Source organism: Trichomonas vaginalis, chromosome VI, assembly GCF_026262505.1.
Source record: "Trichomonas vaginalis G3 chromosome VI, whole genome shotgun sequence".
NCBI lineage: Eukaryota > Parabasalia > Trichomonadida > Trichomonadidae > Trichomonas > Trichomonas vaginalis.
In genome coordinates, this window is record NC_067208.1 from 15,674,917 (window position 1) to 15,699,923 (window position 25,007).

The 25,007-nt window shown below is 34.6% G+C and overlaps 13 protein-coding genes and 4 pseudogenes across 17 annotated transcripts, besides 1 other annotated feature; 11 read left to right on the top strand and 6 right to left on the bottom strand.

The window, feature by feature from the left end:
* Nucleotides 1–147: 147 nt before the first annotated feature.
* TVAGG3_0871740 (female pronucleus assembly) lies at nucleotides 148–1,877 on the top strand (the record flags this gene model as incomplete). Its single annotated transcript, XM_001312664.1, has 1 exon — nucleotides 600–1,877. The coding sequence occupies one exon, from the start codon at nucleotides 600–602 to the stop codon at nucleotides 1,875–1,877; it is 1,278 nt and encodes a 425-aa protein (XP_001312665.1).
* A 307-nt stretch (nucleotides 1,878–2,184) lies between these two features.
* Nucleotides 2,185–2,460, bottom strand: TVAGG3_0871750 (galactokinase protein; the record flags this gene model as incomplete). Its single annotated transcript, XM_001312663.1, has 1 exon — nucleotides 2,185–2,460. One exon carries the CDS (start codon nucleotides 2,458–2,460, stop codon nucleotides 2,185–2,187), a length of 276 nt encoding a protein of 91 aa, XP_001312664.1.
* An 89-nt stretch (nucleotides 2,461–2,549) lies between these two features.
* Nucleotides 2,550–24,993: a mobile genetic element.
* TVAGG3_0871770 (protein of unknown function, DUF4107 family) lies at nucleotides 3,274–3,680 on the bottom strand (the record flags this gene model as incomplete). The annotated part of the gene is made up of 1 exon (XM_051250079.1): nucleotides 3,274–3,680. A coding segment is annotated over one exon (407 nt), but the record flags the coding sequence as incomplete, so codon positions are not given.
* Nucleotides 3,906–4,481, bottom strand: TVAGG3_0871780 (uncharacterized protein; the record flags this gene model as incomplete). Its single annotated transcript, XM_051250080.1, has 1 exon — nucleotides 3,906–4,481. One exon carries the CDS (start codon nucleotides 4,479–4,481, stop codon nucleotides 3,906–3,908), a length of 576 nt encoding a protein of 191 aa, XP_051085555.1.
* Nucleotides 4,934–5,689, top strand: TVAGG3_0871790 (protein of unknown function, DUF4106 family; the record flags this gene model as incomplete). Its single annotated transcript, XM_051250081.1, has 1 exon — nucleotides 4,934–5,689. One exon carries the CDS (start codon nucleotides 4,934–4,936, stop codon nucleotides 5,687–5,689), a length of 756 nt encoding a protein of 251 aa, XP_051085556.1.
* On the bottom strand, nucleotides 6,989–7,603 carry TVAGG3_0871800 (uncharacterized protein; the record flags this gene model as incomplete). The annotated part of the gene is made up of 1 exon (XM_051250082.1): nucleotides 6,989–7,603. One exon carries the CDS (start codon nucleotides 7,601–7,603, stop codon nucleotides 6,989–6,991), a length of 615 nt encoding a protein of 204 aa, XP_051085557.1.
* On the top strand, nucleotides 7,771–8,218 carry TVAGG3_0871810 (organellar and viral DNA polymerase type B; the record flags this gene model as incomplete). The annotated part of the gene is made up of 1 exon (XM_051250083.1): nucleotides 7,771–8,218. A coding segment is annotated over one exon (448 nt), but the record flags the coding sequence as incomplete, so codon positions are not given.
* TVAGG3_0871820 lies at nucleotides 9,110–10,669 on the top strand (annotated as a pseudogene). Its single transcript has one exon. A coding segment is annotated over exon 1 (1,560 nt).
* Nucleotides 10,721–11,806, top strand: TVAGG3_0871830 (integrase core domain containing protein family; the record flags this gene model as incomplete). The annotated part of the gene is made up of 1 exon (XM_051250084.1): nucleotides 10,721–11,806. The coding sequence occupies one exon, from the start codon at nucleotides 10,721–10,723 to the stop codon at nucleotides 11,804–11,806; it is 1,086 nt and encodes a 361-aa protein (XP_051085559.1).
* Nucleotides 13,574–13,962, top strand: TVAGG3_0871840 (annotated as a pseudogene). The gene has a single exon. A coding segment is annotated over exon 1 (389 nt).
* Nucleotides 14,849–15,628, top strand: TVAGG3_0871850 (KilA, N-terminal/APSES-type HTH, DNA-binding family; the record flags this gene model as incomplete). Its single annotated transcript, XM_051250085.1, has 1 exon — nucleotides 14,849–15,628. A coding segment is annotated over one exon (780 nt), but the record flags the coding sequence as incomplete, so codon positions are not given.
* On the bottom strand, nucleotides 15,967–16,440 carry TVAGG3_0871860 (uncharacterized protein; the record flags this gene model as incomplete). The annotated part of the gene is made up of 1 exon (XM_051250086.1): nucleotides 15,967–16,440. The coding sequence occupies one exon, from the start codon at nucleotides 16,438–16,440 to the stop codon at nucleotides 15,967–15,969; it is 474 nt and encodes a 157-aa protein (XP_051085561.1).
* Nucleotides 17,657–19,672, top strand: TVAGG3_0871870 (annotated as a pseudogene). Its single transcript has one exon. A coding segment is annotated over exon 1 (2,016 nt).
* TVAGG3_0871880 lies at nucleotides 19,765–20,338 on the top strand (annotated as a pseudogene). Its single transcript has one exon. A coding segment is annotated over exon 1 (574 nt).
* TVAGG3_0871890 (uncharacterized protein) lies at nucleotides 21,297–21,557 on the bottom strand (the record flags this gene model as incomplete). The annotated part of the gene is made up of 1 exon (XM_051250087.1): nucleotides 21,297–21,557. The coding sequence occupies one exon, from the start codon at nucleotides 21,555–21,557 to the stop codon at nucleotides 21,297–21,299; it is 261 nt and encodes an 86-aa protein (XP_051085562.1).
* Nucleotides 23,662–24,102, top strand: TVAGG3_0871900 (repellent protein 1 family; the record flags this gene model as incomplete). Its single annotated transcript, XM_001312652.1, has 1 exon — nucleotides 23,662–24,102. One exon carries the CDS (start codon nucleotides 23,662–23,664, stop codon nucleotides 24,100–24,102), a length of 441 nt encoding a protein of 146 aa, XP_001312653.1.
* On the top strand, nucleotides 24,535–24,855 carry TVAGG3_0871910 (uncharacterized protein; the record flags this gene model as incomplete). The annotated part of the gene is made up of 1 exon (XM_001312650.1): nucleotides 24,535–24,855. The coding sequence occupies one exon, from the start codon at nucleotides 24,535–24,537 to the stop codon at nucleotides 24,853–24,855; it is 321 nt and encodes a 106-aa protein (XP_001312651.1).
* Nucleotides 24,994–25,007: the final 14 nt, after the last annotated feature.

Here is a 25,007-nt window from a genome sequence, read left to right on the forward strand (position 1 = left end):
TTTCAAAGCCGCGACGTTATGTTGAATGGATTCAGATTTTGTTAAAAATTCCTTCATCATAGGATGTTGCCGATTAATTTTAGGCATTTTTCTAGAACTAAATTTTTTTCAGATATTTCTGAATTTCATTATTTATTTTATCAAATGTTTTATTTGATTCCGTTCTCCTTATCAGCCTGCGAAACCTATAATCTTACTGTTAAATATGGAGAACTTGAATTTATTACATTTAATGCTAATGAAACAACCTTTTGTAAAACAATTAATTTTGAATATTCTCAGCGATTGTCACCGCACATGTATATTCAATGGGACTTCCCCTTGTCTGATGGAAGCCATACAGCAGAAAAGCAACATCTTCAACCAAATGAAACACAAATCACTCAACTCACCAAATTTTCAGATTTCTTATATGATGATTCATACAATAGCTCAACAATATCCTTGCAGTTACAAGAACCTGGAGAAATCCGATTTCAATACGTAGCATTTGATAGTGAACCAGGTCAACAAACGACAATTCTTTCACTATCAAAATTGGCACTGATAGTTCATGCGATTTCCCATGGAAAGAGAACCATATCTATAACTTCGTAACAATGTACAATACAACTGGTTCTCTTTTAATTTCTGGTTCTTCAGATAGTGAATTTAGTGGACAATATACGTACACATTCTACAATGCATACAATGGAACATTTACTTCCTATATGAATCATTATAATGTCAAATTTCTCGCGCTCAGTCTTAACATTAAAAAAGGCCAATATGTATTCATAAGCTACGATGGTTCATATAATACAGGTACTAGATTGATTATATATCCAGATAGCTCAAAATCTGATGATTCCACACCAAAATATACTCCATATCCAACACCAGCACCAACAGAAGTAGTTCCAAAAAGTAATTTCTTTAAAGACCATCCAATTGGAGCAGTTTTTCTTATTTATTTCATCAGTGTTATTGTTTTCGGTATTTTGGATTCAATTGTCGGTTGCATTTATCCAAACAGAGCATACAGAGCTGGATGCAAGATGGAATGCTGCTACAATTGCTGTACAAATGTAACTTACCATAAAATTGCGAAATTTTATTCTAAACATCACTACGGTAAATGTTGTCATTGTCATTGTTGTGATGGTTGCTGCAAATGTTGCAAATGCGAATGCGGCGATAACTGCAACTGTAATGGCGAATGCGATCCATTAGGAATTTGTTATTTAATTCTCGTCATGTTCCTCTTTGGCCTTGCTTTGAGCATAATTTTCCTACCTTTCATTCTGATGTATCTTTTTATTCACTTATTAACTCCATGCGGAGGTGAAGAAAGGGAATTCGAGAAAAGTGGCTTCCAAATTGAATCTTCAAGCTCAAGTGATAAGGCCAAGGATGCTAATAACCAGGAAATGGTTCCACCTCAATACAATCAAAATCCACCACCTGGTTACCCGCCTTATTACAGCAATCAACCTCCCCAACAGCCACCACAGAATCAGCAGCAACCGTATTACCCGAATCAGCCACAACAACCTTATCCTCAACAAAATTATAATTATCAACAACCTCCTCCGTATGGTGGCGCTCCTCCTCCACCACAAATGCAAGGTCAGCAGCCATATCCTTACCAATATGCCCCTCAACAGCAGCCTCAATCTCCATATCAGCAACCTTCTCCTTATGGAGCTCCACCACCAATGAATAACCATCCTCCAAATCAACCTCCAATGAATGGTTACCCTCAACAACCTCCTCCAATGAACAATTACCCTCCATCTCAACAACCAATGAATAATTCTGCTCCGTTAACACAACCTCAGATGCCACCTTCACATAACAATTTGCCACCACCACCACCGCCATCTCAAAATCACTAAAAGAATTAAAAGTGTAAGTGTAAAAAAAATCATTCTCGAACTTCTAATTATTTTTCTTTTTAAAGTTAAGTTTAAGTAAATTGCGTTTACTTAAGTGGAAAATTATAAAAACATGTTTTTGTTTAACTCAGAGATATATTGAGATTTTGATGATTTTTTTTAAATCAAAATTTAACCTTCTAATTAAGCGGTGCAGAGCGCTAATGACTGTGAATATGTGATGTATGATCTATATCGCTATGTTTCGAAATATAAAAGAAAAATCAAAAATTAAATTAAAATAAATTGTTTACATAAAGTAATAAGCTTAGAATTTGAAAGCTTGTGCACCTTCGCCAGCATTTGTAGCAAAAATGATTGGGTCTTTAACACCACGTGGTGAATAGAATTGTTTCTTAACTGCCTCAATGAACTTCGAAGGATCTGAATCTGGTGAAAGAATGAATACTGTGCAGCCACCCCAGCCTGCACCGGTGAGACGTCCACCGAGTGCACCGTTCTTCAGACCTGTTTCAACAAGTGCATCCAGTGCTTCGCATGAACACTTGTAGAGGTCGCGGCATGATGCATGTGATTCTTTCATGAGATTGCCCCACTCCTCAAGTGAAGTTAGTATGGCTAAGTCGTGTACTGAGGCACTGCGCGCCTCCGTACACCACTTAACCTTAAATATTTACAAAACCATTAACATATATTTTTACAACACAAACGACAACACTAACTTAACATTAAATATTTACAAAGCCGCCAACCACTTCACTTCACTAACGTTTTCACAAACGACTTCGTTAATGTAAAAAATAAGCGTTCTCACTTACAAAAGTATTGCAACTCCTCCCATTGCTGTGCTTCACATAACAGCTCATAATCTTCTGACTCACTTTCTTCTTCATATAGGTCAAAATCACTGTCAAAATGAATGTTAGTAAGTTTTGACAAAGCTAATGAAACACGTTTACCGTTTGTATCGTATGCTTGTATAAACTTTCCATTCTTCATTCCTTCATAAACGCTCAAACTAACTTTACCCTTTCTCCCTCGTATCTGATAGAATGTATTTTCACGAGGAACGAAGAACAAATTCTTGAACTCATGACCGTTGTAGTTTGTTATCTCAATAGTTTTCGTCATTTACATCCAAATAAAATAAAAAATAAACTTAAAAAATAATGATATCACCACCCTCACACGTATGAAAACATAGCACAAAAATAAATTTAGGTGAAGTGGTGAGATCTCACCTGTTTTCTCACCTGTTTTTTCACCCTGTTGAATTCATTGCTTTATAACTCTCTTCCTTGGTTTCTTTTTAGTTGCTTTCTTTACGTCCGTCTCCAACTTGACTGTCTTTCTTCTTCGGCCGTAATGATACCAGTTACTTCCACCAGTCAATGGGTCAAATGGTCTTTCGTAAGGGTTTCCATACATTCCATAGGGACCATACGGAAGAACTACTGGTGGAGAAGAAACATTTTCTTTAGTTCCATCGACTCTATTTAAATGCATTGTTTCACCTTTCATCTGGTCATTAAAGTCTTTTGCATGTTTTGCAAACTCATCATCCTTTCCTAAAGCATTTTCTGACTCAGTCGCAACCAAATTGGATGCTTTATTTATGAGCCCTATTTTATTTAATCTTAACTTCTTTGCAACCCAGCCTCCAATCTTCCCTTTATTTGCATCTAATGTCTTCGAAACCCTTCCTCCACTCATTTTATTTACTGCGTCATAAGCTCCAAGTGCTTTTGCTCCAAATGCTAATGCTTTTGTTCCCATTGCGCCTAAAGCTGCCCAAGCTACCATTTACACCATATTAAAATCATCTCTCTTCAATATTATCTCATAAAAGTTCTCGTTACTGGAGAAAGTCAATGAAACATAAGCGTTCTCACGGGCTTCGCCCTCACCGCTTTGCGGTCTATCTAACTTCTTTCTTATATCATCTATACGCTTCAAAATGTCTGAACAATTGCTAACATCTTCTACAACAGTTATTTCATCATGAATGACCTTCAAGAACAAGCTCATTTAATATGCTATTAAAATCATCTCAATAATGAGTCCATCCTTTCCATCTTTAGGTAGCACAACATCTTTCATTGAAGAAGGTTCGACAAGTCTTATGTTAAACTTACTGACAAAGTTTGTTATACTATAATGCTTCGGCGGCGAATACATGTAGTTTGAAAGACATAATATAGATTCTTCAGCAAATTCACTTATACTGGATTTTATAACAATGTTTTCACGAGACCAAATACCACCAATTGACAATCTTGTAAGCAATCCTGCTGAACCTTCTACTGTAAACGTCGATGGTAACATTCCACGAAGGTCATCTATTGACATCTTTGAGTCACTGAATTTAAAGATTTTCTTAAAGCAATCGTCATTATCTAACCATGCAATAGCATTGAAGTTTTCATTCGAATATACATCTGCTTCATTAAATGTAAATCCTGACTTCTTTGCAGAGATGACTTTAAAATCTATTGAGTTTGTTTCAAAATTATATGCTATGGTAACTTCTGAAGGTAATGGATGCCCTTCCGCAGTCAGTTGTTCTCTCACTACCGTTTGAAGCTTTGTATTAAAAACTTTCATGTCATCTCCTGTATCTAAGTTCACATACACAGCAACAGGAAAACTATCTTGCTTCTTTGTTTCATCATTATACCTCAAAACATTAAAGTTCTTCAATAATATTGTCCTTCCTGGGAATACTTCGAACCTGTCTGATTTCAATAGCTTTCTCACCTCCTACATACTCTACCCAGTGTCTTGGATATTCATAAGTATACTGACTTTCTTGAATTTTGGTTGGTTTCATCATAACGTGTTCATAGTATATCTTTATACTCTTGTCAGTTAGACTCGGTGCTATGTTCTGAATATTTCTGACTTGCATTTTTAATGGAGATAAAATGAAGCATTTAATACATGACGTAGATGAAGACATGAATGAAACTACAGACAAACTTAACTCTTCTCTCATTCTTCCTTTCAGCAAAGATTATGAATTCTGTTCAAATGGTGTGTATTTCTATTGTGGAAAGATGGGTTCAGGTAAGACATTTAACCTCATTCGTCATATACTCATAACAGAGCGTTTAGGAAACGACTCTTACTATGACCAAATCATTATATCAGCAACTTCAGACTCTATGGACTCAACAGCGAAAACATTCATGTCAAAAGTTCAAGCCTCTATCGTTAAAGTTCCAGACAGTGAACTCATTGAATTTCTTCAACGTTACATTCGACGTAAGAGGAAATATTATGCCATCGTTGAATTTATACAGTCAGGAATGCAAAAGACTTCTGAGGAGATGGAAAGAATTATTGACAAACACCACTTACGTCAATACTCAGGAGTTTACGATATGAAACGACTGACAAACTACATTCTATCAAAACTTTCAAAATACCCCTTCAAAAAATATCCTTCAAACACTCTGCTCGTTTGCGACGACTTCGCCGGAAAAGGTTTAGTGTCAAAGCCTGACTCACCATTAGCTAACATCATTACTAAAGTCAGACATTACCATTTAACTGTAGCAATACTTATGCAAACATGGAGGTTTTTAGCTTTAAACATAAAACGTCTCATAACTGACTTCGTTATCTTTCAAGGTTTCTCACGTTATGATATTGAACTCATTTGGAAACAGTCAGGTATAACATTACCTTTTGAAGAAATTTGGGAAGCATATAAGTCTCTCATCTCTCCTCGTTCATACCTTGAGATTCATATCATGACTAATACCATTAAAGTCAAAAATATTCCATGGGAACGACCAACATTGTTTTAAAGTTTAACCTTCAATTGACTGATGGTAAACAAATTCCATGCATCTCTGTCGCCATTTCTGTTAATATTTTTGCTGTCATTCATATCATCCACTTCCCCATCCGTTAGCTTTTGAGGATATGCGTTAGAATAGCTGTTCTTAAATGAAGGCTTTTCACCTTTGAGAGCATATACTCTATAACTTTCTGCATACTTTATGTTTGAACCTCCTGAGCCATCATTGACATAAATTTTTATAGGCTTCCACCCTTTGTTCATATTCCTGCTTCTTCCCTTAGCTCTTTTGTTCAGTAGTTCTACATCTTTATACACAGCACCTGTCTCAGTGAATTCAACAATATTTTCATTCGTTAGCTTTACATTCAAACCCTTGTCGAGTATATTGTTCATTTCATACATATAAAAGGTTTTTATTCTATATGAAATGAGAAGCAAATCCATCTTAGCTGGTGCCGTTAATGTTCCAATTGAACCAACATCAAATGTTGACTCACGAACGACAAACAATATTGTCATAAAGAACTATAGTTCAGAGTGTTTGAAAGAAAAAGAACCAGAACTGAAATCCGTGAATTTAAACTCAGCTTCAAACGCTAACGCTACATCAGATGTTAAGTTAGAGTATCCACCACTGGACCAAATTCTTTCAAGAGAAGCCAACGACAACCCTTACACAAATGTTCAAACAAATCCTTCAGATAACGTAGACCATTACCTTCTTCAGTTATACCAAACAATTTTACTCAAAGACGATAAGAAGCTTTTGACAAATCTTATAAGCAAGAACCAAATAATTCTAACAAAGGAGGACCTTGAAAATGTTATATCACGAATAACAGGGAAACAATGTGTCATTGACTATCTCGACCCTGAAATCGAATGCTGTGGTCAAACGCCACCATTCATGAAAATAGGTAACATCCGCATCATTGAAACACCAGGTACTCCAGGAGTTGAGTTTAAGTATAAATATTCGAACGAGTATACAAAACTTTCAACAGAATATAAACTTTGTTTGAAATATGTTTTAGTAAATTAAAGCAGTCAGGAGGCTCTTTGAGCCCATCTTGGCGCTTTGCGCCGTCAGTCAAAAAATTTCAAGTTAGCAATTTGTAATATCTATCCAAAACTTCTTCAACAGTATCGAACTCATCTTCATAATGCAAACCTAATCTTATTGACTTGGTGCAGTTTTCACTAACACAATATTTTTCTGTTCTCTTGACTGACATAACTAACTCATTTGTTTCATCAAACAGCAACAACCAAAGTTCATGACCTAATACATAACATTCATACTTTATATTTTTAGCTCTGAGTTCTCTTGTAAGCTGTTGCATTTAATATTTTCTAAAAAGTCAACTTCAACAGTCATTCGCACTGGTGCCTTCAGTTCTACAGGCTCTCCTTGAAAGTCAACAAGTCTGAATTGCATGTCTTTCAAATTATGAGGACTAATGCGAACCCATTTACCTAAATGAGTTGCTATGACAGGAACGTTTGGAATGAACATTGAATTGACTGCATAACAGAAAGATTTATATTCTACTGAACCTTTACTATTAACTCCTGAAATGCCTGTGACATTAGCTATTTTTGACTCAATGTACAAACAATTACCATAACATACATATGGAACAGATTTCATCTCAATCGTTTTGTCAACACTTTTCAAAGGAAATGTCATATGGTATGCTCCTAAAAGAAGTTGAACTCTATGACTCATTCGTGTTATCTTGAACTCTTTCTTGCTACTGAACTTCAATGTTCCCTCAGAAGAGAGTTCGACATCTATGTTGTCAATAGTTTCTTCATTTATGAGAGCATTTAACACTCCAGCAATTTTATCTATTCTATACTCTGCTCTGTTAGGAAATGTTATAAAACTTCTTTTGTCATCTATTTCAAACTCCATGAAATCTGTTTCATCTGTTATGACAAAAGTTGCGATAGTATTAAAGTCAACAACTCTGAAAGCAAGCGCTTCATTCTGAAGACCTAAGTTTGTTTGTAGCTTTACTGTCCCGTATTCGTTTGGGTCTGTACTTTGCAAATAGAACAACATTTTATTCTCATTAAAATATGACTATTGCTGCATATGCGTATGAAACAAATGAAGCAAGAAGAGCACATGAACTAGTAAACGAAAACTCAACTTTAACCATTGAAGGCAATGATTTAGTCATTGACGATGGAAAAACTAAAAAAGTCATTGATTTCGATACTTTTAACACTTATGACCCATTCATTACAACAAGCAAGGTTCCCATCATAAATGATGGAACGGTGCAATATATAAATTCTACAGTAGATGCCTCATTAGTGAAAGTATTAAATGTTCTCATTGAATTGTTAAAGAGCTTTCGATTTGACGACAACATTAAATGCCTAAAGAATTTAGTCATGAATGAGAAACAAATTCTCGGCGTTGCTGGTAGCAGTAATGATGTACACCTTATGACATTAGAATATTATAACGAACATAAAGATGAACTGAAAGGAGAGAAGGGTGACACCGGACCACAAGGACCACAAGGAATACAAGGAATACAAGGACCTCAAGGCGAAAACGGTTTGGATGGAAAGGATGGAAAGGATGGAAAAACTGCTAAATCATGGATATGGGACCTTATAAATACTGGTTTAACAGCTGCTTCATATGGAGTTCTTCAATACCAAATCGGAAAGATATGGGCAGTACTTGGTGAAGAAGCTTTAGATGACGTTAAAAATGCTTTGAACTTCATTTCAAATGGTTCGGATACTATTAAAACTTTATCTGGTTGGATGCAAGAAACAAGGAGTCAAATAGATACTGTAAGACGTATAGCAAACAATGCACGTACGGGATTGGATACTTTACAAGAAGCACAAAATACACTAAAGGAAGCAAATGATATTCTTGGCTCAGTATCAGACATGCATGAAGATTGGCTTAAAGGTATTGACAAATCTTTAAAAAATCACAGTCAGTCTATTGCTGACTACAAGAAAAGTATAGATTTTTTACATAGTGCTATGGACGTACATGATGGAAGCATAAGGAACTTACTTAATGCTAACAATAACTTACCAGGAACTATTAAAGCATTTATAAAGTCCTTTGTAAAACCCGGTGCTCTAACATTTAGGTCTTTGAGAGCAAGAGCATTGAAGTCAAGAGATGCAGAAACTCCAACAGAAGGAACTGAAACAACAGAAACTCCAGAAGAACCACCAAAACCAACAGCTAATGAAATATTGTTCGAATATTTTCCAAGGTACTCTGTTCTCATTGCATACATTCAAGAAATACTTAAGAAAGCAGACTTGACTTTAGGAGATGATGAAAGTTCTGTATATCTTTCGTTCCAGTTTCAAATAGCAGAACTTTTGAGACAGATATGCTTAATGTATGACAACATCTCTGATTTCACAAGATATGATGACGACCATGACCCCGAACACGGTGAAGAAGAAGTTTTACAAACATCCATTAAGACAGGAAAGGTTTTAACTCAAAGTCTCATTATTGACACCAAAGATGGCGAAGTGGACGTTCTTCAAGAGCTGAAGAAAAATACTTCTTCGGGAGGTGGTGGTAGGCATGAACTTGAAATAAATGAGATAGAAGAGAAATTAGCCGAAAAAGCAGATAAAGAACATAAACACAATATCTCCGATATAAATGAACTTCAAGCTACATTAAATAGTAAAGCAGATAAAAACCATGTTCATTATATAACTTCAGACGAACAGATTATAACGGACTACCATGGATATTTAACACGAAGTGATGAAGCGAAGACAAAAAATGTTAATGAAAGAAGATATAAATACATTCGTGCTAAAGGTTATGACATAAGCTGTACTGTACAGTATGATGTAGCTAAAGCACCAGAAGCATTTGGTTATACCGGTGAAATTTATGCCTCTACTTTCAATGTTAACGGTGTATTAGTTGAACCAAGATTTACTTTGAGAGTTAAGGCAAAAATAACGTTTGAAGATGCTATTAAAAGTAAAGCTGACAAAGTTGAACTCGAAGCAATGAACAAAGTTTTGAAATCTCATAAACACAACATCTCCGATATAAATGAACTTCAAGCTACATTAGACAGTAAAGCCGACAAGAACCATACACATAAATCCTTCACTACTGTTAGAGCAGACGACATAATATTGAACTATATCCTTGGTTCAAGTGCACCATTAGAGAATCCAAGTACAAGCGTAAAAGATACACTAAACTCCTTAAATAGTAAATGTATGAACATTGAAGGTCATGTCAGAAACTTTGAAACACATGAACTACCAGCAATGTTAGACAGTAAAGCTGACAAGAACCATACACATAAATCCTTCACTACTGTTAGAGCAGACGACATAATATTGAACTTTGACCTTGGTTCAAGTGCACCATTAGAGAATCCAAGTACAAGCGTAAAAGATACTCTTAACAATTTAGATAAGAGTTGCAGGAATATTGAAGATCATGCCAGAAACTTTGAAGCATATGAACTACCAGCAATGTTAGATAAGAAAGCTGACAAAACAGAGCTTCAAACATTAAAGACAGAAATACTTCAAACATTATATCCTATAGGTTCTATTTATACGTCAATGAACTCAATAAATCCAGCAACAGTTCTGGGTTTCGGTACGTGGGAACAGATTGTAGATAAATTCTTATACTGTGCTAGATATTCAAAGCAAACAGGAGGTTCGAAGAAAATTACTGAAGCAAACCTTCCACCGCACACTCATACAGGAACTACAAACTTTTCTGGCGACCATAGCCACTCATTAAGAGACCACCCATTATACAACTCAGAGTATGAAGCTGGCAATGACGTTTTATCTCCATCTTATAACAATGCAGCAAAAAAGACTTTTCGACCAACTGAACCAGGAGGAAATCATTCACATACTTTCACAACAAATCCAACAGGCTCGGGTGCAGATTATATGCCACCATTTGTGACTATATTCGCATGGTACCGCGTTCAATGAACGCGCTTGAGCCTAGAATAAAATCTTTAACTTTACATAAATGAGCTTGAAAGAAGTATTCGAACAACATCCATGGAGGTCATTTAAGAAGTTCAATGAAGCTGCAAAGAGTTGGGGATTTACTAACAGAGCTGAAGTGAAAAGGTTCTTTGACAAAAACGTTGTACATCAAACAAAAATAAACCCTTACGACTACTTTTTACCAATTTACTCCAACGCTCCTGACGCATACCAATTTGACACACTCATTCAAAGCAGAAAAGGAGGACATAAACCATTCCTCATCTTCATTAATGTTAACACTCGTAAAGCATATGCATATCCAATGAAAAATAAAGGAACTCGTGAAGTGTTAAGAGTTTTACAAAAGTTTGTAGCAGAACATAGCCCAAGTACTTTAACATCAGACCAAGACAGTGCATATCTCAGCAATGAAATCACAGATTTTCTCATTAAGCATAACATAACTCACTACACTACTGAAGACCATAACCATAACATACTCGGCATCATAAACCGCTTCATAAGAACGCTCAGAGATTTAAATCAAGAGCGAGACTTTACCGAAGAAACAATGAAACATTTTCTCGAAGTATATAATTCCTCAACACATTCTACAACAGGACATACACCAAATTCAATGACACAACAACAAGAAGAAAAGTATATACAAAAGAAACGAAGCCAAACACAAAATATCAGAAATTCAACACAATTTACCCTCATTCCTGGTACAAAAGTTCGTGTAGTTCTTGACGACAAACCGTTGACAAAGAAACGTTTAAGGTTAAGTAGAAACTATTATATCGTAGACTCTACGCAAGGTAATGGATATCTTATAAAAGCTGCTGACGACTCTATTGCGTTTTATCCTCGTCATAAATTAGTTGAAAGTAGTAATGGCAAACTTGCTGAAACCATTGACGAAGCAAAGCGAGGAGTGGTTATTGAAATACTTGACTACAACATAAACGATGACACTTATAAAGTAAGATATGAAGGAGGTGTTGAAGATGTTATACCATCTAAGAACTTGAGAGAGTCGAAGCCAACACATCTGGGACCATTAGAGCGGGAGTACTGGAAAGACAAAAATATGCCAGAAAGAATAAGAAAATTCTTCTAAACTTTTTCATTAGATGTAAATCAGACAAAATATATTTTAGGTGAAGAGGTGAGATCTCACCTGTTTTCTAACATGGTCTAAAACACACAAAACTCATGAATTTTGTGTGTTTTCAGCATTATTTTTTTGCATTATGACACGCGTGAACTTTTGCACTTCGTCAAAAAACTCATGAATTTTGTGTGTTTTCAGCATTATTTTTTTGCATTATGACACGAAGTGAACTTTTGCACTTCGTCAAAAAACTCATGAATTCTCATGAATTTCCTTAAGATAGAAAAAATAAAAAATAATTTTTAGGGTAGAATGTTAGATCTAACATGCTAACATAAACTTTATTTTTATTGAATTCAGCACAAAAAATAATGAATTTCATTAGTTAGAAAAATAACGCTAATTTTTTCTAAGAAAAATTTTATTTTGTATGTAAAGACAGTAATGACAAACATTGAGTTTGAAACAGTTAGAAAGATAGACAATGACACCAAAGTGGTTAGAATAGGTGATTTAAACGTAAGATATCAAAGAAATACAACAAATATTCTTTGTCAGACATTATCACCATCTGGAAAGAAAACAAACGACTGGGTTAGAAATGCTTCAACTCAGAAAATTTTGACAAAAATCCTGAGCTTATGATATCAGTAGCATTTCATGGAACAAGAGCATATCTCATTGACAAAAGTCTTATACCAATAGTTTTGTTATGGATTGACCAGTTGTTGGATATAACTTCATAACTTATGGTTCATTCGACTCAGAACGTTGCAGTGAAGGCTTACTTTACATCGTTCAGAACGAAGGACTTCATACAAAGAGATATAAGATAGGAAGAACATATATAATAACTCAAAGATATGACTCTACAGTCAATAGAGTCAAGGTTGTGTTCGTTAATGATATGAGAGCTGCAGAAACGAAACTACTTGAAAGTTTGAAAAAGTATGGTGCTCCCATGAAAGGTAAGAAACGTTTGAAGTAGATGAGATAGAAAGCTATAAAATTATTTGACGAAGTTGCTGAAAAATACATGTAAAGCGTTTATTTTTGGTCTTTTGTGAAAATTCAAAATTTGGTCATTTTTCACCAAAATAATGTTTAGGTGAAGAGGTGAGATCTCACCTGTTTTTCACCCCCGTGAATTTTCATGAATTTCCTTAAGACAGAAAAAATAAAGTTAGTTTTATTTTTATTTATTTTTTATTTTGTATAAAAGATATGATTTCAACAATCGGCACAACAACAATTCAAACAACAACAGCACCAAACTCGTTAGTCATGAATCCAACATCTATGTTAGTAGAAATGAAAAGCTTCATTCCTTCTTCATATACTTTTGAAACAGAAATCCAGAAGATAAAGCAAGAACTTTTAACAAGTAATTTAGACTGTAGTGCGAAAGATGAAACAAATGAAGAATATCTTTATGAAATGCAGGACATTATTGAACATTTACCCAAATTGCCTGAAATCCAACAGCAAAAACTAACTATTCCTGAATTCGACGAAATTGAAGTTAAAGTTACTGATTCAGTAGAAATAAAGAAGTTCATACGTAAAGTAAATTATGAATTCCTTGGTTTTCATTGCAACCATAAAGTTATGGACAAAGATTGCGACATGGTTTATAAAAACATTTCTGACATATATAAATCTGAGGAGTTTAAGACTTACGATAACTTTGTTTCATTAGTTGCAAAATGTGTTTGGGAAATAAGAGATAAAGATAGAAGAGGCAAAGTATGGAACGAACAAATAAGACCCGCTATGTTTGAGATGAAGAGAGCAATTGACGCTTTAGTTGTTTTAGCTGGTTTTATTTCAATGTATAACGCAAAAATGAACCCGCAATGTTCAAAATGTAAAGCAGGAATAAGAAATATAACTACTCAGTCAAAGAGATAGAACGTATGCGAAACGACTATGCAGACTTAAAGAAAGAAGCAGAAAAGCCAGCAGAAGATAAAATGGACATGTTAGCATTTCTGAACAAAAACTATCCAACAGCAGAAGATTTCCTTCTGTCTGACGTCAAGAAGAAGTATAAAGAAACCTTCGGTATTGTTAAAACTTTTGACATACTGACAGAAGAAATAGAAGCTACGAAATTGTTTAGGATTTCAAATATACATCGTACAATTCATGTAAAACGCTTGTGAAAAAAGAGGTGAAAAAACAGGTGAAAAAACAGGTGAGATCTCACCTCTTCACCTCAATTATATTTTTGGTCAAAGCTTCCACGAGAGAAAAGATTCCTCATTCGCTAAGGATTCCAAAAATGAAAAAATCATTGATTTCGGCTGAGAAAAACAGCAAAACCCTTCTTCCACGGGAACAAAGAAATAAAGAAGAAATAAAGTAAATTTTTTATTTATTCCCGTGGAAGATAGAGCACTTTTATGACACTTTTTATTCACGACAAACAAGACAAACAAAGAAAATAAGAAAATACGGCGCTGTCGCGGTTCGAACCACAGACCCTAACCCCCATAACACCACCTTAGACCACTGTGCTACGTAGCCTGTCGACATAAGATTTTATAAATTGCATATTTGACGTAAATTTATTTCCATCTGGCTTCCCACCGCATAAGATATTCATACGTGTTTGTAAGACATTCATTAAACTTCTTTTCTATTGCATCTAATCTTGCGTTATTTTTTTCAATAACTTGTCTGTATTCTTCATCATCTCCAGCAGTGTTTGGGTCTTCACGTTTAAAATATTCATTGTTAACCAATTTTTTATCTACAAATTTTATTAGTGTTTGATTCACTTCGTTATGATAACGGTCATATTCTTTCAATACGTAAGTGAAGACAAAATGCGTCGTACCTTCAATCTTAAAGCTTAAAGAACTTTCAACACAGTTTTGAGGGTCTGTCAGTGCGTCAATGAGATAGTATTCGAAGTCAGTCAATAATCTTTTTAAAGTCATTTCATACAGGATAAAATTTAATGTTGTGAAGAAATAGTGTTTATCTCAGAAAAAATAACGCTAATTTTATTTTTATTTATTTTTTTATTGTATGTAAGAAGTAATGTCAACATTAGAGAACACAACAATTGCTATCGTTCATGAAGCCATAAATGAAGAATACGAGTACATACAATATAACAAACAACTTCGCCTCATTCGTTCGGTCAAAGATGACATGTACCAAATGCAAAGTATAATGAATGCTCTTCGTTCTACAAAGCAAGCATATCATTGGTTTGAAAACCAACAGACAAAAGAACTTTTAGAAGAATTTCCTCATATGATTGCTTCCCTCGGAAAACCGAGAGAAGAGATTCCGTACGAAAATCGCAAGAATTTGGCTCCTGGTTTGAAAGGTTATTATGTTCATAGACTTTTAGTAAACGCTGTAGCAATGTGGGCTTCACCTCGTTATGCCTGTTATATTTTCATGATGTTAGATGAACTATATAAAGCAGAACGTGGAGAGATGGAAAAGAAACTTCAAGCAAAAGATGAAGTCATTGAATCCAAAGACAAAAGCATACAGAAAAGAATACCGCGTTCAGTACCAAAAGGAAAGGAAAAGAGTTATAAGTATATGATATATACTGAAGAGTTGGAGAAAGAAGAAGACAGAGATATGGTTATGTTGCATTTAGTGAGAAGAAACAACAAGAGCTTTTATGACTTAGCTAAAATATATAAATCTGACAGAAACTGGTTCTATCGTGAAAACTTACCGATTTCAATGACACCGAATGAGCAAATAAAGGAAATTGTCAAAAATACTCTTCCTCAAACACACTATGACATCAAAGGTTGCACAATACTTACATTCAAAGAAGACTTACCATTGTTAAAGGAAAAAATAACAGAGTATTTCGATAACTTCAAAGAGGAAGAATGAAAAAAAATCTAAGCTAATTTTATTTTTTTATAAAATTTTATCTCATATGAAAGAACATGAATTTAGAATATTCGGAACTCATGACAGAAGAAGAGAACGAACAACATGTAAAAGATTATGCAAAATTTCTGAAGACATACAAAGCATTTAAACAATATCTAAATGCTTCTAAAGATTATGCAAAATTTCTGAAGGTATATAAAGCTTATGAAAAAGCGTATGAAAAGTTTATACATTGGGGAATTGTTGTAAAATATCGATATGAAGACTAACCAAAAATATATTTTTGCTTAAATAGCTTCAGGGTCTATTTCTTCAACCATTTCACTTCCTTCGTCAATGTCAATAGAAGCTTCTTCAACCTTTGGTAAGAATTTCTGTATAACATCTTTGTTCGTTATTGTCTTCAGAGATGAAGGATAATATTTCACATTTGTTTCACCTTTCTTATATTCTTTCTGTTCGGAAAGATTTAAAGCAATACTGAAGAAGTCAATGTTAGAGTTCTTTATGACAGTATAATGAGTATCTTTGACATTCACGAAGAAACTCTTTTGTTTCAAAACTACTGCTAACTCTTGTGAAGTATAACGTTTGCGGTCAATGACGATAGCTAATGGTCTGACATACTGACCAAACTTAGATTCTTTCACAAACTTCTTGTTAAAGATAACATTAACATTTGAAGCATTATTGAACTCATTCTTGATGGCAGTAGCGAGAGCATTGTATGAAAAGAACTTGCAATCTTGCATGTGTTTCATTAAAATAAAAATATTAAATTATTTTGAAAAATAACTTTAAAAAATCTAATCTAATTTTTTCAAAAAATATTTTTTATTTCCTACTAAAGATGTATCGGAAGTTGTCTAAGTTAGAACACTCGGAAATAAAACAACTTCTTACAGAAGCTAACATAGATGTTGCAAAGCATTACGCAACAAACAAAAAAGCACTCGCTGACATCCTCAATGACTATAATGATGCAATAACTTATGATAGAATTCATGATTACATTAATAACAAAACATTTCCTTTAAATGACGTTGCTATTGACTTATATCATAGACGTTCAGTACCTCATGAAGTAAGAAGAGAAATGTTTGACATAACAAATGCAAACGTTGGTCATACTCGTAAAGCTCTTTCGCATGATGTTCGTCAAGAGATGTTTGACCTTACGAACTCAAACGTTGGTGAAACAAGAAGAAGAGACGACACACTGAAACAACAGAGAAGAGAGATGTTTAAAAGTGCTATAGAACAAGTTCGCAAAGCTAATAATGTCATTCGTTCCATTGACGACAAACCAAAAGAAGGTGAGAGATGGTTAAAGAAAGATGAAGAGAATAGGAAGAGGAATGTGAAGACAGGCAATAGACTCATTGACTTTAACATCGAAGCTTTAGATGAACCAAACAGAGACTACTTACACAAACATTTCGGTAAGGTTTTCATGAGACTCTTAGAGAAAATTAAAATAAACTCACAACAGAGATGGATGGTATGTTATAAACTTGGTGGAAAGTATGAATGTTCTACGTTAAACCTCAATAATATTGGAACACTACTACATCAGCTCTTGAAGGAGAACTTTATATCAGAGATAGAAGCAAATGCTGCAGGTATTGTTGAAATGCACTATGACTTCTTCTTGACAAACATAAAGAATCTTACGAAATAAAGATGTATGATTTAACAGAATATGAAGGCTTAACGATGTCAGATGTTAAGAAAGGCAAACCAAAAAAGAGACCATATAGAGATGAAAGCACACTGACAAATGACCAGAAAGCCATTTTGGAAGCTCTTAAGCAAACAGGAAACCCAGCACTTATAGAAAGCTTTTGGAAAGATAATGGTGAAAAGAAGTTTTATAAGAAGAGAAGCGGTCAGTTCTGGAAGTATCTTTGCACATTACCTATAAATCTTGAACGCTACCAAATCTTCAATGAACTGAACAAAAGAACTGCAACACTTATGACAGAAGACAATTGTTTCGTTTATGCTTGCATTCAGGCTGGAGTAAATGAAGAAACTATTGACCACATGAGAGAAGTCATTCGTGTTAGAGACTTTCCTCAAAGTAAAGTACAAGAAATTTCTGACGCAACAGGTATAGCATTTAATGTTACCATTGGTTATTTCAATGACTCAAGACATAATGAAATAAAGAGATACATACCAAAAGAATGTGAAACTGTTCGAACTATTGACTTACTTCTTGTTGAAGACCACTACATGCTAAATGAAAGACTTCCAATGACAACATATTTCATTCGCAACTATATAGAAATTCTGAAGGTGGTGGTGGAATGAACATTGAGAAACAGATGAAGATTTATACAAAGAGAGAGTAAATATTAGTTCGCATGATAGAACAACACCGCTATGGGATGTTATGAAAACATTGTGGGAGTGCAAATATTTCGAACCTATTTCTTATGGAGAACTTTTCACATATACGACTGACTTATATAAACAGAACCTTGCACCATTTAAAGATTTGACATATGCTCCAAAGTATTGTGTACAACTGAAGAAGAAAGCGAGTCAAAAGAAGTAAATAAAAATAAGTGCAAGTTCATTCCTGAGCACGTTTTCTTTGCTGACTTTGAGTGTAGTACGATGGCTTTCATAAAGCTTTTAACATCTGTTATGACAGTGAAGATGGTTCAGTGAGTGAAAGCATTTGGGGTCAAAACTGTGCAACAGAATTTTTGGCGACTTCCTGACAAGAGTTTAATATATTTCCATAACCTCAGTTATGATATAAACTTCATCTTAAGACACATGACAGAAGTGAAAGGAACTCCCATCATTAAAGGTTCACGAACAATGCAAATAACTGGCTTATATAAAGGAAGGGCAATTATTATAAAAGACTCTTACAGTGTTATAAATAAGAAGCTTAAACTATTTCCTGCTATGTTTAACTTACAAACAGGACCGAAAGAAGTATTTCCATATAACTACTACAGCAGTGTTTTGTTAGCAAATGACAACAGAACTGGTGTCATTTCTGAAGCATGTAAGTTTATCCAGGATGCAGATACATTCATGAAAACATAGATTCCATCAAAGGTTGCAGAATAGATGAAAACCACTTCGACTTAGAAAAATATAGCACATTTTATTGCAAACAAGATGTAAGAATTTTAAGAGAAGGTTTTGTTAAGTTCCGCAATGACATATTGAAAGAATTTGATTTAAACGTTTATGACTACGTTAGTATTTGTTCTATTGCTAACAAATTGTTTGAGAACAGAGTGTACTTCCCGAATGGAAATTTATATGACCTCTCAAATAAACCAAGAGAATTTATTTCACGCTGTATTCAAGGTGGAAGATGTATGCTGTCAGATAACATTGAAACAAAAGAGCGAAAAGAAACTCATTGCTGACTTCGACGCTGTTTCATTATATCCATCAGCTATAGCAAGACTTTATACTTTAGAAGGTATTCCAAAGTATGAAGGAAAGAAATGTTAAGCACAGAGTATCTCATGAGACATTTATTCGATGACGACCAAAAGGAACCCATTGGTGAAAAGTTTATGTCTGGCTTCTTTGTTCTCATTAAGATAACAGAGATTGGAATACATAGACACTTTCCTTTAATAGTTTGTGACCCTGAACTAAATCCAGAACTTAACGTTCCCAGAAGTTCAAACACTTGCTGTTTAATGTATGTTGACCATATAACATTACAAGACCTCATAAAATATCAAGGTGTCAAATGTGAAGTGTTGCAAGGATACTATTACGATGGAAACAGAGATATTAGAATAAGAGATGAAGTAAAGAAGTTGTTTGAGTTAAGGTTAAAGTATAAGAAAGAAGGAAATCCTTTGCAAGAAAATATAAAGCTCATTCTGAACAGTATTTATGGCAAAACTATTCTATCTCCTATTGAGTCAAAAATAACCATAGTAAATGACAAAGATGCTATAAGATATGCCATCAGAAACTACAACCATATAGTGAAGTTCGAAGGTTTGGATGGTTCAGATAAAACTATTTTCAAGCTAACGAAAAGCATTTGCAGACACTTTAACTTCTGTCCACTTGGTGTTAATATTCTGTCTATGTCGAAGAGAATAATGTGTGAAGTATTCTGTACTGCTGAAGATATGGGACTTCAAATATTTTACCAGGACTGTGATAGCATGCATATTTTCAATGAAGACATACCAAAGCTTGCAGCAGAGTTTAAGAAGAGATACGGTCGCGAACTTATAGGAAAGAACCTTGGTCAATTTCATTCTGACTTCGCAGAAATAACACCTGGAAAACAAAGTTTAGCATACAAGTCAATATTTTGTGGAAAGAAGACCTACATAGACTTACTCACGAACGATTTAAATGAAGTTGCATTCCATGCACGTTAAAGGTGTAAAACAAGACGTTCTTGCTTTAACAGCTAATGAAATGTTTCCTGAAGCTATACAATGCTATTACAATGAAGATAAGAACATTCACATACCTGTTGGAACATATGACAAAGACTCTGAGTTCAGTTTAATGAAACTTTACAAAGCACTTCATGATGGTCAAGAGATTGGATTTGACTTATGTAAGTCTTCTAGTCCTTGCTTTGCTGAAAAGTTTAACTTCTCAATAACGACTAAAACAAGCTTTATTCGTAAGTTGAAGTTCTGAGGTCATTTATTTTTGTCAGCAATGAGGTCATTCGTGATAAAAATAAGCGCTAGCGGCAAGGCGAAGCCCATGAGGTCATTTACAATACTGCGATGGTAGAGTTTAAGAGTTGTGCTTCAATGTAGAGACAGTCCTTATGGTCTGGAGGTAAGAACACTGGGCAGTTATGGTCATGAGTGGAGAACATGTCTATCCAAAACTCACGATTGAAGCCAGTTAATTTATAGTATTTAGGGTTAGGAAGTGGTGAAGTTCTTGTATGACCAATGAACTCATTTTCAACTCCCTTACTTAAGTTTGAATATAATATAGCTTGCTTTCTATCCCAAATGCCAGGTGTTACAATCTTTGAAAATTCATTTTCCTCGGAAGCATTGCATCATAATTGAAAACATTCTTTGAAATCATCATTGGTTCAGAGATTTGAAATCTTATACGTAATGGATTTTCTTTTTTTTAGCTACTTCATTGAATGGTGAAATATAACAAACTGACAGTCATGAGTTCCATCTTCATTTTCATTAAATTCATAATGAAAGTCTATAAGTTGTGGCTGACTACCTTCTTCTTTCAGTTGTGCAAGAAACTCACGTAAAGGCTGTAAAGTTTGTACTTCAATGTTGAACTTTTTCTCGAACATCTCATTAAATGAAATCATACATTGCAACAATGTTGTATCGTCTTTAAAGTATTTGTATATGTGAATGTTTTGGGCGCTTAAAGACTGTTCGTCATTTTCTATCTCGACTTGAAGTATAAAGTCAACCTTTCTGAAAGCACGTGTTATATACATAGATGTTATGCCAATGTACTTCTCTTCATTTATGTTCACAATCCAGTCTGTTGGAAACTTAAACGTTACTCTGTTCCCCTTTATTTTGACGTCAGGGTTTTCACTACTGAACGCAACAGATAAAGGTATTTGTCTATACATTTAATTCGGATAAAAATAAACCATTTACTCTTTCTTTGCTTCAGCTTCTTTAGCTTTTGCTTCAGCTTCTTCTCTAGCTTTCTTCGCCAGCAAACGTGGGTTCTTTTGTCTTCCAGCAGCTAATGCAGCAAGTTGTTTTTCACTAAGTTTTCTCTTTGGTCTCTCTGGCTTTTGTTCTTGTTTTTGTTCCTTCAGTTCGGATAAAATTTGCTCGCGAATTTCTTTCTTCAATGCTTCAACATCTATGACCCCTTGGGTCTTGTCCGTAGGGCTTGTCTGAGTCATTTGACTGCAGATAAAAAACAAAATTAAAACTTTAACCGATGTAAAATGAGCTTGTCAAAATCAGAGCGAGAGTCTATTATATTAAATGACGCAAGAATACAACATCCTTTCTATTACGTAAGTCAGAGTAAAGATGGTAAAATATACGTAAGAAAAAGAAAGGTTCCATTAGCGAATGCAGAAAGCGACAACATTAAGGTGCATGGCACCGAGGGCGAAGCCCATGTTAAAACCTTCTGTTCAAACTGAAAAGTCAATAGAACAAGAAGAAAAGAAGCCAGATGTACTTTCAATAACGAACCAAGAGCTTATTGCAAAGTTCGTGAATTTCATTGAAAAACAAACCGAGTCAAAGAACCCTGACCCACCAGTGAAAGAAGTTGAGACAAAAGAGAATGTACAGTTCATTGAAAATGTCAAGAAACAACTTCCACCACGAATGCCAAGAAGAAGAGTGAGAATAATGAAGTAAATAGATATTTTTATCTGAAGTAAATACATGCAGAACGAACAGTTAAACGAATTTACTCCAGCAGAGCATATTCATCAGATTCGCTCATATTTCGATATCATAGACAATGCAGTTCAAATTGGTGACACTAATAGAAAATATTCTGACGCAAAGATTCCATCACAACCTGGAACTGCTAAAGATAACACATGGGTAACATTCAATCTCTCACCTCCTGGTGAAAATATGTTGGACCTTTACAATACATTCATTACGTATAAAATGGAAGGTCAATTTATTGTAGATAAAGAAATTGGTTCAGGTTCCAATAAAACAAACCCACCAGGATTTTGGATTGGTTTCGATGACGCTTTCTATGCAGTTGCTGGATATCAAATCCTTGCAAATGGTCGTATCGTATATTCTCAAGACAACGCAAGAGAAGAAGCATATATAACTTCAAACTCACAAACTACCGAACAAATAAAGAAAGTAGATGTTTTCTCAAAGACTCGACATGAAGATGTATGGAGTCATTCGGGAACATGCAGAACAGGACAAATTGTTAGTGGTCCAATTACAGCAGGAAAATCATTTGATTTTAAGCTTCGTTTAAGAATTCCTGTTAGAAGATTCCTTCCATTAGAAGCTATTCGATTTATTCCAGCTTTTGCAGGAAACATTCAGCTTAAAGTAAAGTTCAGTAGCGACGCCTTACAATGCACATCTATATCTGTAAATGATATCATTGCTTTCAATCCAACTCTTAAAGTTGCATTTGCTTCAGATTCAAATCCACCGACAAATAAATTTGTTCCATGGAATGAACCATTCACTATGATAACGAAGGCAGTAGAAGCTAGTGGAACAGTTACTATTACAACTGTAACCCAGCAACTATTTCGAACAAAGATGGATTTTAATGAATGTTTCATTCATCCAAAGTCATTCTCTTTAGACCCTAACATTTATACAGAACTTGTAGAACATTATACAAACGAGGCTTTATGTTTTCCTGTTAAAGTTATGGATTGGATTCCTATGGACGGTTCATTCTCAAAGAATACAGATAGTTCAAGTGCAACATTTACAGCAGCTTATACGCCTATTAATGTTAAAAGTATTTGGGCACTATTTAGAAAGAAAGACAACTATTATGTTAATTTTGAGAACCCTAAGTTTAAATATCTTCAGCTTTCCATGGGAGCTTATGGAAATATGCCTGCAGAACCTGAAAAATCATATGGACCTGTATTTTATGAAATGGTTGCGAACGCTTGCAATACAAACAATGATATGATAGGATTTAATGAAGATGTTATGAGGTCATTGGTGGATGATGGTAGTGTGGAACATAAATGGGATAGCTATGACAACACACATTTCTTATGTGGTTTTCCAACAGAAGTGGACTTTTGCTTCCAGCAAGGTCAAACATCTACTGCTCCAATAACATACAAATTGTCTGTTAAAGGACCTATTGAACTAGCAACTGAAAATGTACCAAAGCCACTTATTGGATTTATGAGGGATTGTTGCTTTGCCATTCAGGTGCGTGCTAATGGAATCCCCATAATAAGATTAGATGACTATAACTTAGCTACGGACGACAGTGAGGAATAAAGGATGAACGTTTATTTTTAAAGCTTATAAATGAGTTCTTCATCAAGCTCTCGTGAACCTTCACCATCTATGAAACAAACTTTACCAAACGATTATGGAGCACCTATTGAATATTTCTTACGAGCTGCACAATGGCAAAGAGCAGTCTCACCAAGGTTAGGTGTTCCACCAGCTCCTGTCAAAAATAGCATTTGGTCAAGTCCTTATATAAGATATGGTCTCCCACTAGGTTTGCTAGCTACAGCAGGAGCAGTTATGATGTTGAAAAGAAATAAAGCAAATGTTGTAAATAATACTGAAGTAGCTGAAGTTAAACAAACTCCGACACCTTCACAAGCAAAACCTTCAATGACTCCTGAACCTATGGAAGTACAAACTCCTGTTCAAAAGTCAACTCCTAAACCGACTCCAACATTTAAACCAGAACCTACTCCTCAAATAAATCGTAAAACTCCTGCGTTTCCTTACTGAAAAAATAACGTTATTTTTATTTAATATTAAAATTTTTATTTGATTGAAATGACAAATAAAGTCACTGAAGCAATGAAACAAAAGTTCTTGGTAGAATACATTAAATCAGGAATTATTCCAGAAGGTTTTTACATTCATACTATGAAGGATGGTAGAGTTCAGTTTAGAAAGATAAAGCAACCATTAGATAGAGAAGGTATATTAAGGAAGATTAAACTTCATGAGGACAACATTGCTGAACTTAGAAGAAGTTAGAAGAGTTGGAGAAAGCAGAGAGTGATAAAGCAATGAATTCAACAGGGTGAAAAAACAGGTGAAAAAAGGTGAGATCTCACCACTTCACCTAAATTTATTTTTGTGCTATGTTTTCATACGTGTGAGGGTGGTGATATCATTATTTTTTAAGTTTATTTTTTATTTTATTTTATGTAAATGACGAAAACTATTGAGATAACAAACTACAACGGTCATGAGTTCAAGAATTTGTTCTTCGTTCCTCGTGAAAATACATTCTATCAGATACGAGGGAGAAAGGGTAAAGTTAGTTTGAGCGTTTATGAAGGAATGAAGAATGGAAAGTTTATACAAGCATACGATACAAACGGTAAACGTGTTTCATTAGCTTTGTCAAAACTTACTAACATTCATTTTGACAGTGATTTTGACCTATATGAAGAAGAAAGTGAGTCAGAAGATTATGAGCTGTTATGTGAAGCACAGCAATGGGAGGAGTTGCAATACTTTTGTAAGTGAGAACGCTTATTTTTTACATTAATGAAGTCGTTTGTGAAAACGTTAGTGAAGTGAAGTGGTTGGCGGCTTTGTAAATATTTAATGTTAAGTTAGTGTTGTCGTTTGTGTTGTAAAAATATATGTTAATGGTTTTGTAAATATTTAAGGTTAAG